This window comes from Pleuronectes platessa, chromosome 2, assembly GCF_947347685.1.
Source record: "Pleuronectes platessa chromosome 2, fPlePla1.1, whole genome shotgun sequence".
NCBI lineage: Eukaryota > Metazoa > Chordata > Actinopteri > Pleuronectiformes > Pleuronectidae > Pleuronectes > Pleuronectes platessa.
Window position 1 is genome coordinate 5,499,676 of NC_070627.1, and position 15,805 is coordinate 5,515,480.

Consider the following 15,805-nt stretch of genomic DNA (forward strand, 5'->3'; position numbering starts at 1 on the left):
AGGTCATACAGTCGTTTTTCTCTGTTAACTCCTGAGGGAACTATGAGAGAACACCAAACACACACAGAAGTCCAGTGATACAGGATGAACCTGCATGAACAAGATACTACCAGGAACTTATTAAAGCTGGGTTATCTTTCCACTGATGATCTTCATCTAATGGCAGCTGCTTATCACACAGGAAGAGGAACTAACAATCATTCATCAATACAACCCTTAAATAAATAAAAAATACTATTCAGTGTCTTGAGAGGATCTAGGCTGTGACTTTGTCTTTTATCTTGGTGACGTCATTTACCATATGTCATTCAATGTGGAATCATTTTCTCGTCAATGTAAGTTTGACCTCGTCTCTGTTCTCCTTATTTGCAGAGATGTGTTGGAAAATGTGCTTTTCTGATCATATTTCTGCTCGACCTTGACCAATCAGCTCCCTCCAAAAAAACACTCCTTCAAAATATGTTGAACACACACACACACACACACACTCAGATACACACACTCAAATGGAAAAAGAACAACAAGATAAATGGCAAAACGAAAGATGAGAGTTAGTCACTTTCCACCTGATAAAACACTGAGTCACTGCTGGTGTTGTGTTGAACTGAAAAGTTTTGCTCTGAAGACAAACATCACTTAAAGAACTCTGAAAAGACACAGCCCTTTTTGTTCAGTCACATCATGTCCTTTAACTCTGCACAAACCCGAGCCATGTTTTTCAGTTTGTAAAAAGGTACTAACAAGGTCTTGTTTCATAAACTCTCCACCAAGGCACTTTAATTTCCTTCATTGAAATCAGGCTGTTTCTCTTCTTTGTCTCAAAGCTGAACGCTCCAGCTCACACACACACACACACACACACACACACACACACACACACACACACACACACACACAACAGGTTTTCTTACCACATGCTGCCCCTGCCAACAGGGGGCGCAGTCAGTTCAGTTTGTGACATTAGTGTGTATTGATAAAGCATCAGTTTAAGGTTGTATTAGTAACCATCAACTGAGATAATAATGTAAATACATACACATGCTGCTCTTTGGTAGATGGTTTGAGAAAAATCGATGAAAAGAGATAGAAATAGATTGATAGATGGAGGAAATATTGTATGTACTGTATGAGGACTTGTCTGCAGTGATGAAGTCCTGGAGATTATCACCCAACTCTTCTGCTCCAGGAACCGTCAGCACCTATTTAAATTACCTTACTTTTGTTTTTCCCTGGTTTGTGTCGCTCTCCACCAGCAGCAGGCCGGTGTTTCAGCTAAAAGCTTAAATAAGTCTCCTCTACCGAGCAGCAGCAGCAGCAGGACACAGCCTCTAGCTGCTGAATACAGCTGAGCAGTTAACAGCTTAAGAGACTTGTATTTCCCTCAGGAGTCAGTGGGGAGAGAACAGAGCTGAAGGAGTAAATATGTTGGACCTGTATTGATTATTGGGCACAAACATGACTCCTAATGAATGCTAATGTCGCAGAGGACCTTAATGGCATCTGCTTGCTAACACGCCTGTTGAGTTGCCCTCTGGTGGCATCTTGCACGGCATAGGATTTGTTTTTTTTGGCTCACACATTAATAGTAACGACTTGTGGAGGAAGCCTCTCTCTGCCTCAACCAGACACAACCCCTGTGCATGTGAGGTTCATGAAGAAAAGAGTTTCCCAGTTTGATGCGGAGCCACTTGACTGGGCCTCACCTGACCCTCACCCCGTCCATCATGTTTGAGGCGGGACGAAACACCCACCGGGACGCGAACCCTCATCTCCTCTCCACCACCCCATTAATGCTCCTTTGTCTTGAATGGAAGCAAATCCCAGAAGAGTGGAGGAGGAAGTAAAAGTGTGTGTGTCTATGTTGTGTATAGACTAAAATTGCTGATATAATAGAACGTACAAAACATTTTTTACGTAGACTCCAGGTCCCGAAAGTGAAGCCAATGCAGGAGCACCTGAAACCTGCATTCTGTTTAATGGCCAGCAGAGGGGGACTCCTCAAGACTCCACATTTCTAGAGAAGTCTAGGAATGACAAACTTCTTACTTGATTTATTTATAAACACTTTCTTACTGCGTTAAGCATGAGAATAAAGTTCATTTGGTAAGTTATGGTCCCATTCAGAGTAAAATTCACGACAAAGGTTGATATGTGTATGCATATGATTGACAGCTATACTGCCCAGTGGGTGCAGGTGTAGGTGGGCTTGTCCTCGCACTCTGTCAGGCTCCACCCCCACTTCTTCAAATATGGTTATTTGTGGTCTCACAATGTCAAACTCGAGTTTTCAAAACAATAAACTAACGGGTGATGCCATGTTGGGTTGACACAGGCCTGACACACCTTGATGAATAACAATAATACTTAATCGCAGCCAGGGAATTTGTATCCTGATCTGGTGTCATAAAAATCTATTTTTGTTTAATGATTCACATGTAAGCCTCAACGTTTTTGAAGCTCTCCCGATATGTTTTTTTCATTTGCATGCTCGCAGATCCCAGCAAAGTGAATAAAACACTCTCATCTACATCTATCCTTCCTATGTTCTTCACATTGGCTTCTCATAAAGATCATACAAATCTGCCCGAGAGAAGGATTTCAAGTACGTCAGGGTCCTGTTGACAAGTGATGGGGAAATGGAGCCGGTGATGGACAGGTGGATCAGTGCAGTCTCAGCAGTAACGGCTTTGTACCAGGCTGTGAGGGTGAAGAGGGAGCTCGGCTGCAACTCATTAACTTTACCGATCAATCTACAAATGTCATGAGCTCTGAAATAATGAGGCTGTGGGTATGAATGGCTGCAGTGAGGAGTTTGGACATGTGAAGGGAGCTCAGAGAGGAGGCGCTGCTCCTTCACGTCAAAAGGAGACGTCAGGATTCCCTGGGAGGTTTTACCAGGCTCGCCAAACGGAGGAGGAGACCCTGAGGTACACCCATGATCTGAATTCTCTGTCTCTTTCTTTAAATGTTGCGAGATTTCTTTTTTTTTGTATTTTCAGTGTTTTCCCAGGGAATAAATAATGTATCTCGATGAAAAGACTCATCTGGGGCATTTAGGGAACTGGTGTATTGTGTGTGTGTGTGTGTGTGTGTGTGTGTGTAATTGTTGGACGATAGTGTCCCTCTGGTCACACTATTATCTTTTACTTACTAGTTCTCCAAATGTGTTTTATTGACCTGATCTTTATACTTTTCTCAAACACAAATAAAATGCACCAAAACGTCAAGAATAAACAAAAGAGTAATAAATGTAAAAGCCCTGATTTAACATAATGCACCGAAGATACATGAGGGTTATTCATCTTTCATAAAGTATCTGTCGCTGGTTCCTTCGCAGCACTTCCTCTTGTCTTTATCATGTGAAAATATTTGTTCCCTTGAAAAGACGGAAATATACGGACATCAATCAAAATGACTGCGCTCTTTGCTTTGAGTTGATGATTTACAGAGGAGCAGTCGGTATTGTCTGCCTGAATATAAAAATAAGATATGTGTGCAGATGTAAAATAGCATAAATTGTTTGTTCCCTCAATACAACGAGGCTGATTGTGCGAGGAGGGCGCTGCACAGTTTCCTGCAGAGCGCTGCAGCCGCTGCATCGGAGCCGAGTTCACCTTGACCTCGACATCAGAGCTTGTGTCATTTAGTTTTTTTTTTAAGGCTCAACAATCTCAGAAACGTTTGTCTGTGTAACTGTCCTTTTATTGTGTGTTTGTGGTCAGTAACCAGGACAATAAAGGAAACATTGCTTCACAGACTGGTAGCACACCAGGGGCCTTTCTTTTATGAGCTGACACATTAACCACATAAACAATTCCACTCACTCCATTCACTTGACTTAACATAACCTAGATTTAGAACATGTGAACATTCAGACACAGAGAATAGAAGGAAACACATCAGAATAACAATGAATTGCCTGTAAATCAACAATAAATATGAAATGATTGATATAATGTAAATGTCTTTATTCATTCAGAAATCATCGAGAGTCCCTCGGCTGCAGTATTGATCTGTTTTGTAACGTTTGTAGAAGAGGGGCCGACCACCTGCTGAGTAATGCATCCAGTTACTGCTAAGACCAGGATATGTGACAGCAAGGGGAAAGACCTTGTGAAGGAGAGGAGAGACCAAAGGGAACAGACAGGGGTTAGGAGACATCAGCTTAAAGCTATATGTCCTCTGTTCTAACATTTTAAAGATACGTTGCTCAATTGTTCCTTTACTACATCGTGTGACTGGGACTCGATCCGGACCCGACCCAGTTCGTTCAAAAGCCAGTATCTCAGGAAATGTTTCTCCCACAACAGCTTCTGAAACGTTCAGATTAATGTTGATGATATTTACCCTTTGCTCTTGTTCCAGCTGTGTCTTCACTTTATATTAAACGTGTTTTACAACTTGTTTTGGTTGCTCACTTTAATCAGCGCCGGGCCGATTAGATTAACTTTGCACTGACTGATAATTGGACACGATAAAGGAAAAATAATAATCAACGTGTAACTGCAAAGCCGTAACATTTTACGTCCAGTTCCTCCTGCTGCTCCGTGCGGTGAGTGCTCTTCCTCCTCTGGCTCCTCAACACCTCAACAGATGAACATGCAATGAACAGATTTATTGCATAAAACTGTGATTTGATGAAGACACTGTAGAAATGAGCAGGGGGGGGGGGGGGGTGAAAGATGCAGAAGCCAAGGCCACACAAACTCTACCCCTGGCCCTGATTATCCTATTATCTAGTAATTGACCAAAACTGTTCCTGCACATAAAGTTCACAAAAGACAGATGCAGTCTGTGAATCACCTCGACTGTGCAGCTTCCTCTGAGCAGCTTGTCTTATCAATGCAGAGAGATAATAAGTGACTTCTCTCAGATAAAGAACTGTCTGATTGTTTTGTGCAAGGCAAACACTGGCACTGCTCTGCATTAATTCCCTGACAGATAACATCGATGGCCACTGAAAATGGAAAACGGATCTGCAACCTGTCAGATTCTTCACGTGTGTGTTTAAGTGAAACACATTGGAAACACAAGTTCAGTTTTCCTGACCAGTTTGGATATTGAATATTATATTTTCTATGTATTTAAAAGTGATGGAGCACTGCTTCCCAGTCCCGGATATTTGGTAAAAAAAAAAAAATTCAAACCCCTTTTAATGGAAGTCTGATCAATTGAATGATCTGTACATCATGTTCCTCATCTCTTACTCTTCAGATTTGTCTCTTGGGAGATCACTCAACATGTAACATTGAATTTGTACATTTATCTATGCATACAGTAACTTCACATCTTATTTATATAGTCGTAGATCAGAGGTCTTCAACAGGGGGTCCGCGACCCCTAGGGGGTCCGCGGAGGTACTGCAGGGGGGTCGTGAAATGTTTGGTTGATTAGAATTTTTTTCAATATTAAAAAATATATATATATACATTTTCTCACCAATTTTTTTCCCACAAATTTAAATGTCTTTAAATACACATTAACATGCATCCAACATATTGTGAGGCTGATATGACGCTCTGCCTGACAACCTCCATCCGTCCAAGATTAGATAAGTTGTTAGCTACCCATCAGGGTCCGACATCTCACTAATGTGGGAGCATGTGTGGCATCCACAGATGACTTTAGGATTCACTGTCTCTTCTACATGTATGTTTAAAATAAAAACATGAATCTGTGAATTACTTTAATAGCTCAGTGTTGTATGCAAGATGTATGTTTATAAATGGCAGTGGCATGGCCAACCTGTACCTAGCACATGCTTAAATTAAAAACATTAATATATGAGCCTTTGTTATATTTGAATAGCTTAGTATTGAATGCACAATAACAGGGTAGCTATGTTTATATATGTCACTAGGCCCAGCTTAATATAAAACACAATTTTATACAAGATATATAGTAGGGGGTCCCTGCTCCATCTCTCCACCAGTTTTGGGGTCCTTGGCCTGAAAAACGTTGAAGACCCCTGCAGTAATCATATTTCACAGTGTTCTTAAGAACAATCAAACCTCTACTGATGTCGTCTCTACTCACATGTGTTTCTGTGGCGATCAAAGTGATGGGAACAGACACAACACGAACACAATCTAGTCTGCAATGCAAATAACCCTACGCTGATTTATTGGTGAGAATTAAATCAGTAAATCCAACACCCTCTGTAAATCTCCACTTTATGACTTCGCAGTAAAGCCGCCACTGTTGCTCCCAAGTCCCATAAATGGTGGGAAAAACGAAAGCGTGAGTGTGAAGAGTGTGAGACCTATGATCAGCGATGAGATCGTCTGTAACACCACAAGACTTTTAAAGTATCGCATCGATAGAGTACGTTTGATTGACACCCATACAGGCAGCCGTCAAGTGCTGTTCCTGGTCTTGTGTCTCACGGTGGCTGAGAGAGACCAACATGCTGCGAATAGAAAACACATGCAAATAGCAAAAATACATGCAAATTAAGAAAACTCAATGTGACGACACATGTGCTGCAAAAGGTCACAGCTCAATTAAACTTAGAAAAACATGATGAAGTTGTTTTCCAAACTTTCACAAGTTGTTCTTCTATTTGCATGTGTTCTCTAAATTTGAGCTCTTCCACCCACCGTAGTTTCTACACAGCAGTCAAACTTTAGTTTAGTTCTTCTTCTCTACGTTTTCCATTCTCCCAACAACTCCTGCACACTTCCACTGATTTAAAACATTCGAAGACCTGGCTGCTCTCGTTTTTCTATCATCAACTCCTCCATACTTTCTGAAATATTTAGCTTTTAAAGCAATTCTTGGATTTCATTAGTGTCTATGGAAGGCTTCGTTAGTGGCAACATCAGGCAAGGGTCTGGTGACATCATCACATGTCTTGGCCGTGTGACATCGTCATGTATATTCTGCTTGATTCAGCAAAGAGTCTCAGCAACTCTTCATTTTCTGGTCTAGGTTATATTGCTCCTCCAATTAAAGACAGTAATAAACACGGGAAAATGTCACATTCATTTACAAAAAGACAAATAGATTAAAAAAACTAGACAGTTATTGGCTTTTACCCCAAGATCACTGATGAAATTAATCTTTTCTCATAATCACAGATTGATTTTGTGTCTATTTACTTGAAATGTTCCATCTCTTCTCTATAATGAAGCCAAAGGGATAAAAATGCCCTTTTAAGTGTTCTGCCATGTCAGTGTGAAAATGTTTGAGAATCATTATCTCTTTATTGTCTGTGCTGTGACGTAACATGACATCGACAGGGAGGATTTCTCCAGTTTACACCTTCAGATACGACCCAGCGTCAGATAACAAGAGGTCACACACACCATAACTCTGACACCTGAATCTGATGTACCTACCTGTGGTTTATGTGTCTGCCACTCACTGGGTTTATTCTTCGAATCGGAGATAATAAGTCTGCTTCTCTTAAATGTCAGCTTTCCAGTTAAAATGTTTTTAAAGTGCTTTTTTGTTTAATATTGTTTGATTTATGTCATAAGTATCGGAGACTCTCATGTATTACAAACAGCTGGTTAGCATAGCTTAGCATAACGACTGGAAACCAGAAGAAACAGTATTTTTCTCCGTCTCGAGGTAACTTAACACTTCTAAAGCTTTCAGGTTTCTTTGTATAGTTGTTTTGAATTTGTTAATTATTATTATTGTCAGGTTTCCAAGCTCAGAACCAAGGAAACTGGAACTACTAAAGAAGTTTTCAGTCACTTCTACAAGTTTCAATCTTCTCCCTAATCAGTGAGGGCACAGACTTGGCCTTTGTGTGTGACAGCATGTGCACAGTGTGAAAAACATTAATAACCTCACAGGAGAATATAGATTATTACTCTTCTCAATGGAGGTAAGAGAAAAAAACAACTTATTTTAAGAACCGAGGCTCGTTTTATCTGAGGTCAGTTATTTCTCTGCTTCAGTCCCTCTCACTCTGATGAATCACTTTTATCCTCCTGGGAAGAGATGTGTGATTCAGTTATGTTTTGTCTTCCTGTATCTCAGCAGTGTGGATCAAATGATGGCCACCAACAGATTTTATTACCACTGATAAAGTACTCAATCAATCAACAATCAAGTTTTATTTCTATGGCCCATATTCACTTATCACATTTTGCCTCAAGGATAAAACTACCAAAACAAACTCTTTGCCAACATAATAAATATTCTCCGACAACACAATGAACCCCCTCAACTACTTCTCCGTTATCAGAGACCAACCTGCTCAGAGTTGGATAATTAAAACAGAACAGTGTGAAGCTGCGTTTCACTTATCATGCTCCTCACAGCTGGATTCAAACACCAGAGGATTTCAGATGTGCCGCGAATGTGGATACTTTTAAAATACAGGCTTAAAACTTGTACGTGCATGTTTATGTACTTTTGAATATGTCCACTTTTTTTTTAAATCTTTTTCTTATGCAAATCCCTTTGACTTGCATCTGTGTATGAAATCTGCTCCATACATAAAATTAACTGTGTGGTGGCTTATGGTGGCACCTTGTCAACAATGATCTACGGCTTGAAGATGATAAACAATAAATCATCAGGCTTTTCAATCCCTTTCTCACCGACATGCTGTCAGGTTATTGCCTCTTTTTTCCCCAATTCTAGAAGCGGAGCTCCAACTATCTCTTTAGCATGAGATTAATGATTTAACCAGGTCGCACACATCTGGATGACTCACGGCTCCACGTCACGACACATTAAGTGTAAAAACGAAAGTGTTTTTCTCACAGCAGCTGATAACAATTAATTGTTTTGACTCTATTTAAACATAACTTTTAATATGATGCAGACTCACGAAGTTAACAATAAGTTAAACATATAGACGCATTCAGCAGCTTCAGAGCCAAACATTCCCTCAGGAGTGGGTGGAGCCCAAAACAGAGTTAGAGAGCAGATATTAGACCAGAAAAACAGGGCTAGTCGTGAATCCTCTGTATCTGCTGAACGTGTCGAGTGTTAGAGAACATTTTTAATGGACGTTAATACGCGGTGATTAATCCTTATTTTGCTGCCTGATGTGAATTAATGATCGTAGGTTTGAAGAATTTGGATCATCTTTTCCTCGGGTCACAGGTTCACGCCCAGACGTTAGAAGAGCTTGATGGAGCGTCTCTGAAGAGAAATAAACACTGCTTGCTCATCCACTTGACTGTAAAAAGTCTGTGGCGAGAGGGGGTCAGATAAATACTCGTTTTCTATTCACTCCCGGGCTGATGATTTACTTCCCTCTGGCCTGAGTGGTCGTCATTAGTCTTACCTGTCTGAACCACTGCCCTTTCCCATGACTCGGAGCCGGGACTAAAGCATCATACCTGTGGACTAGCAGAACTACAAACACTAGGAACAGACTGCTGTTTGCAGTTTGAAGTTTGGAAGGATTCGTTTTTGTTTGCATTTTAGTTTTGAAGAGTCCGGTTTTGGATCTACTTACTTCTTTCGATTTAAACAGCATTCACTCGTTACGTTAATTATTTTGTTAATTATTTATCTAACCTCCCTTATATATAACTTTTATTTTTAAAGACAAATCCCGGGTTTATGTTGCTCCTCTCTTACCTCTCACAAGCCACAACGGAGTATAAGTTCCACCTCAAGGGAAGAAAAATATCAGGGATTTTGTGGGAAAATAAGTGATATCTTGAGAAAAAGTCATAAATACACAAGAATGAAGTCATACTACTAGAAAAAAGTTTAATAAATGTAGCCAGGAAATAAAAGTCTTCATTCTCCAGGAATGGAGTCGGAATATAACCCCCAAAAAATCTGAATATGATCGAATAAAGAAGTGAAACAAAAACCTCACAGTCGACCACCATCATTTCCTTTTCTACTCATGAGGCAACTTCCTCCAAGTCTGTGTGATTAATTCTTCAAAGTCCTGATACTTACAGTTTAATTCTCAGAAAATCAAGAAACCCTCTTGACACCAACATTAAGTCAATTAGCTTCATGTTGTTGATCATAGGTTTCTTCGAGGACACGTCATTTTAGTCTGGGTTTATCAGGAGGTTACTAAAGTGCAGTGAAGCATCAGAACACGCTTTCACCTTCAGGCCCAACATTTCTTCACATCACATCAGGGTGTGAAAATGATGAGTTTTGAATATTTCAACAACAATGAAATATTAACATGATTTCCTGGCTGCTGTGCGTCACACTCCATCACCCACACAGTTCCGCCCGGCTTTCATGAGCCCTACCTGTCTGAAATGAAGATTATTGATTAACAACAGCTATCTCGGCCTCAAACACTCCTCCCCCATGTCTGCATGTACTGTGTGATGCATACAGTGTAATTAGTGGTGACTAACTTGAGCTTTAACACTGCGGCTTTTATCAATCCATCATGAGAAGTTGCTCTTTCTGCCAGGGGTCACCGGGGGGCAGCAGCCAGCCCCGTCACACACGTGGGTGAGAGGTCAATAGTTCTCTGATGCAGACGTGACACATGCAGCACACCCTGTATGGATGTGATTAGACTGTGGTGTGCCTCCTGTGTCTGTGAGGTAGACGCTCACATCCCTCATGCTCTGCGTAAAGAATTGAGTTTAATGAGCTCATCACAAACCTCACCCATGTGTCGCCGGCTCGTCACGCGCCCGCACTGCTGTGTATGTGCATGACGGCTCGGTGCCACTCGCAAGTCGAATCGATTGATTTGTCTTTTTTCCTTGAGAGGCGTAGCGATTAGGCGCTTGTGCCGTTGTCGGAAGGTCACAGGTTTGATTCCTGCAGCATGCCAACGAGTCCGTCTCAGCTGGAAAGGCTGTCGACCTTTCTCGCCGGACTTCTGTCCACAGAAATGATGAATCTTTAGGTCTTAAGGAAATGCCACCGGATGTATTGATGGAGTTTCTAAATCTTGTTATTCAGCTGACGGCACATCTCCCATAACCTTTCGTGAATCTTGTTTTACATGCGCAGCGTCTCGTTGGCCTAAAAACCTCCTGGAAAGTAACTCATCCTATATACGTTTCCAAAAAATTCATTCAGATCTGCTCGGAGCCAGAGGCCGAAGACACAAATTCAACTTAATGTTTTATGGAACAGATGCAGAGAGTCTTGCAGCAGCAGAAAAATAAATACTGAGTATTTCACTTTGGGGCTAATGAGAACACTGAGGCAGGAAACGTCAATATCTAGCACTGTCGCCTCACAGCAAGAAGGTTCCCGGTTCAAATCCCAGCTTACTGCATGGAGTTTCCATCTTCTCCCAAACCTGTGCCTTGGCCTCCCCCACAGTGACCTAACATCAAGTGGGATTGCCTGCAGCTCCTCTGGGAACCCAGGATAAGCTGTGTAGATAATGAGTGGATGGATGGCCTTATTAGGTGCAAACGGGTGCGTCCACTTCCATAAGATGATAAGAAAGGCAAAGATATGACAGGAGAGTATTTGACATTTAATTGTGGTGATGCAAGTTGCAGCTTTTCATTGTGAAACCATAAAAGTGACCTGAAGTAATTGAGTCGCTGCGGGTAAAGACCGGCTGCAGGACCCTGAAGCTGTGGCCCCGCTGTCCAAATCACACTAAATTCAACACTGGCCTTCCTTGGGCCCTCACTTCTTCTAAATATGATTTTGAAGCAGGTCTGGCAGATCTTTTCCAACATATAAAACAAAGTGTAAATAATGTGTGGAGGTATGTAACCGTGCTTTCTAACAACAGGCTGGTGTGGGTGCATCAGTGGAGCTCATGGTCACTCTCCGTCCAGCGATGGGATGAATCCTGCAGAACAGAGCAGGACATGTGTGCCGGGGGGGTCCACTAAAACGATCAGGCAGGTGCTGAGGTCAAAGTAGATTTATGAATTCCTCTTTACAACCCCCGTCGCTACTCATTAACCCGTGAGAACGACAGCTCTGGTCACATGACTCTGTGGGCCTGCGGGGCAGACGTGTTTAAAAGGGAAGCGTGTGGACGGAGGGAGCGCAGACACCGAGCTGAGCACTTGTTGAGCGAATACACAGCAACAGACCAACGAGACAAACTGCTGTCAAGATGAAGGCCACACTCGCCACACTCGCCACCCTCGCTCTCCTGGTCCTGGCTCTCGGCTGGACCTCTGAGGCCGTGCAGGTCGAGGTGAGTGCATCATTTAGCGTTTCAGACGACTGCTGTCTTTGTGATGAGGTTGTCTTGGACTGGACAGACGACCTGCAACCCTGTTAAATGTGCAAACCAAGATCTATTATCTCATTGCTGCACTAACAGTGTGCGCCTCTTAGTTTGGTTTCAGTTGTCTGATACAAAAACCTGCCTCTTTCTTCCAGGAGAATGGTTTGTCGTTCTCGCTGGAGGCAGTCAAGAGGCTTCAGGAGCTGGCGGTGAGCCGGGCATCACCAGGCCAGCTGAACCCTCGTTTCAGGGCGAGCACCGTGACCCTCTGCGCCGACCCCATGCTGCCTCAGGAGTTCCTGCCGCTCTGCAAGCAGAGAGGAGCGTCAGCCTCTCTCGCCAGACTCGGTGAGACCTTTGTACATCGAGCAGCTCCTGTGTCTGTGATGGAATTTCAAGTGAACTAGTGAGATGGTGATTATTAGAGCGCTGGTGATTCAGTGGTGTCTGATCTCTGTGGCTCACCTGTCGTCTCTCCTTTTATTTCAGGCATGGTTCCCCTGGACGTCTGTGAGATCTGTGCTTTTGCCGCCTGCACCGGCTGCTAAACAACCGCAGCAAAACCACCGACATCTTGCCGAGCTTCAGACTTGTGATTTTTTCCTTTCTCCTTTGAAGCTACTTCAGGGAATTTCTAATTTGTTTTGCCCCCAATGATAAAACGTTCTTTATCCTCAATGTTGAGGTTGCGACCCCCCGGCCCACACCGTAACTTTATAAATTTAAAAGTTGTGTTTTATTTGATATGTTTTGCTGTGGCAAACTGTTACTTCATAGCATAGTTACTATTTTATTTTCCTGCTGGAAGTTCTCTCTCTCATGAATTTTTATATTTGCAATAACACTTTGTTTGTTACATCCAACCAAGCTTCATATATGTATTTAAAGGAGGTTCTTGTTGAATTCTTCTCCTTTTTTATTGTCATACTTTTGAATAAAAAGCCTTCATTGAAAGATTGTGTGTACTTTGTATGAACCTCAATCTGCATGCACTGATCTTTAGCCAATAGGGGGCAGAAAAGAGTCAAAACAAAGTGACATAAGAACTCAACACTGCCACTATGTCGACATCCACACTAAATACATTTTAGTTTTAAAACCCAGAGTCAACTCTACTCTACTCTGCTCTTTTCAAGCCTATAAAATGCTGATGACCTTGTTTTATTTTGAAAATCCTGGGTTTTGTTGTGGTCTGGAAAAGCAGAAACAGAGATTTTAGGTAACGATCACTGACGTCGTTTTCACACATGAACTCCAGATAATATCCAGACCTAATTTCCTCGGCCTACCATTTCAATTCTGATGTGAAAAATCATAGCTTTTTGTTTACAGCGCATCATTGTCGGCCGTTATTGGCAGAAGCTCTTGAATCTCGTTGTGTTCTGACAGCAGGAGAGACTCAGCAGACTCTCGATTAGACAGCTCCACTCCCGGAATGTCAGGAAATGACCCAGAGTTCAGTGCGTGTCTGAAAGCAACTTGTGCCATGTTTATTTTCAAGCTACTAAACAAGCTATAGCCCCATTACTAATAACACAACTTACAGCATCTGCTCGACCCTGCACTGCCTTCGAATTCTGCCTCAAACACGTCTTTGTCTAAGACTATGAATAATGTATCTTATGCACCGTATCTGACACGGCTCATTCTGCAGATATACCGTCCTGCAATGCAAAGGCACATAACTAATGTAATGATATTTACGCTTACAGATGATATCATAAAAACAAGCTATGCACCATTTTTTCTTGCTTTCTATGGAAAAATATTTATTGCAGTTTCCCTTTCCTTTATTATTGGGTCAAAGACACACACAGAAATACAGAACTGAGCAATAAGACTCTACAAACTGAAACCACTGTGTCCTCTGGATAATCTGGAAACTGGGGGATTCGATCAAACAAATCCTCGCCTGCTGATTCCAGCTGATTATTAAAATATCTTTTTTTAAAGTATCTGGAAATGTATCTCAGCATCTGTGTGTGGAAATATTTGAAACAGCACTTAGGGAAATAAGATTAATAAGGATCATATCTAAACAGGTAAACTAATTGATATGATTTGAGGGGAAAAAGCTTAAAAAAAATGTTTGTGACTGTTCCAAAAACTTCTCTGAGCAGTGAAACAGAAGCAATTTCCCTGATGTGTAGTTTAAGATCAACTAATGTTCCCTCCAAACGTATTTTATGAATCCCTGTTCACCGCTTTATTACTAACTTGCCAGTTTTATTACTCGTGTTGTTTTAAAGCTGTATTTATTCAGTATGTTTCTATACTCTCATCGTATTTACTCCAGTCCTGAAATGTTTCATCCTGTTCCAACCATGTAAAACGCTGTGTTTTGAGAAGTGTTGTATGAATATTTCAGATGTAAAGTTCATCTCATCATTTTTAAGAAAACTGAATGTTTCTCCGAGTGCAGTCATAATGAGACCTGCTCTCAGGGGGGACCGCCGCACGAAGGGAAGACCAAGAGGTGCCGTCTCTGAGAGTTTGTTTAAGTCCCAATTAACAGCAGAGTTCAAGCAGCAGACACATCTCAACAGCAACAGAACAAAGAGAACTGCATAAATCCGGTCGTCCTGAAGGAGCTGCTGCAAAGAGGCCACTTCGGAGGAGAAGAATCACTGTGGAAGAATCTGTAGTTTAGTTTGATGAGTTTAAGATTTCTGGTGTCTGAGATGCAGAGAAAGTGAAAGAATAGACATTAGAAAAGTCTACTACTGCTACTATGTACTATACTATGTACTACTACTATGTACTATTGTAGTACCCGGGTATAAAGTTCCTGCAGCCTGTTACAATGTTCCTCTGCATTGTCCCTGTGAAATAAACAAATATATAAATAAATGGTGTTTGTGTTCCTGGTTCCCACAGCGGACACGAGTAGGAGGAGGAGGAGGAGGAGGAGGAGGAGGAGGAGGAGGAGGAGGAGGTGTGATAGCATGTGATTTTATTTAGAATCAAACTTGATTGTCGTGACCACAGAAAACTAAACCCCCCTCCGGTTTGCACTCATCGACTTTTCAACATTTTCCTCCTTGCGAAATCAATCACCGAGAAAAATCACAAATTAGTTAGAGTTGTTTTTCTGTGATTATTATTAACTTTGTTTACACCTTTCATAACTTAAATGCTTTTTTTGAAGCATTAAGAACAAAAATATGATTCGGCAAAAAGAAATAAACACGACAGCTTATTGTGAAAGACAATTTAATAAATGGGATTTAAATGAAAGTCACTGAAATAAAACATGTTTAAAAGAATAACAATAAAAAAAACGTTTTTTTCTTATTTGAATCTGTCCAAAGGAGAATGCCTGTCATCTCTCAAATTACATTGCAGAGAATATTGTGTTTAAATCTCCACCAGGACCAGATGCACTGTACATTCTGACTTATATAGTGAACGTTCGATGATAACCTTTGGAAGTCAATGAACATTTCTCACAGTATTCATTGATTTCCCAAACAACACCTGTCAGTACCAGTCAGTTTACCTTTTTCAATAAGAGTTGTGCGTGTGTGTGTGTGTGTGTGTGTGTGTGTGTGTCTGTGTGTGTGTGTGTGTTAGAGATATCACATTGTAGAAACTCAATTTCTATTCTTAAAGTGCGGAAATTGGAAATTAACCCAAACTCAGTAGGATAAAAAGCTGAGAGAAACTTTGAGACTAATGTGAACTCAAGGA

General features: G+C 41.4%; 1 protein-coding gene across 1 annotated transcript; it reads left to right on the forward strand.

The window, feature by feature from the left end:
• The first annotated feature begins 11,998 nt into the window (after positions 1 to 11,998).
• On the forward strand, positions 11,999 to 12,663 carry LOC128459909 (guanylin-like). Its single transcript, XM_053444865.1, has 3 exons — positions 11,999 to 12,082; positions 12,271 to 12,463; positions 12,605 to 12,663. Exons 1-3 carry the CDS (start codon positions 11,999 to 12,001, stop codon positions 12,661 to 12,663), a joined length of 336 nt encoding a protein of 111 aa, XP_053300840.1.
• Positions 12,664 to 15,805: the final 3,142 nt, after the last annotated feature.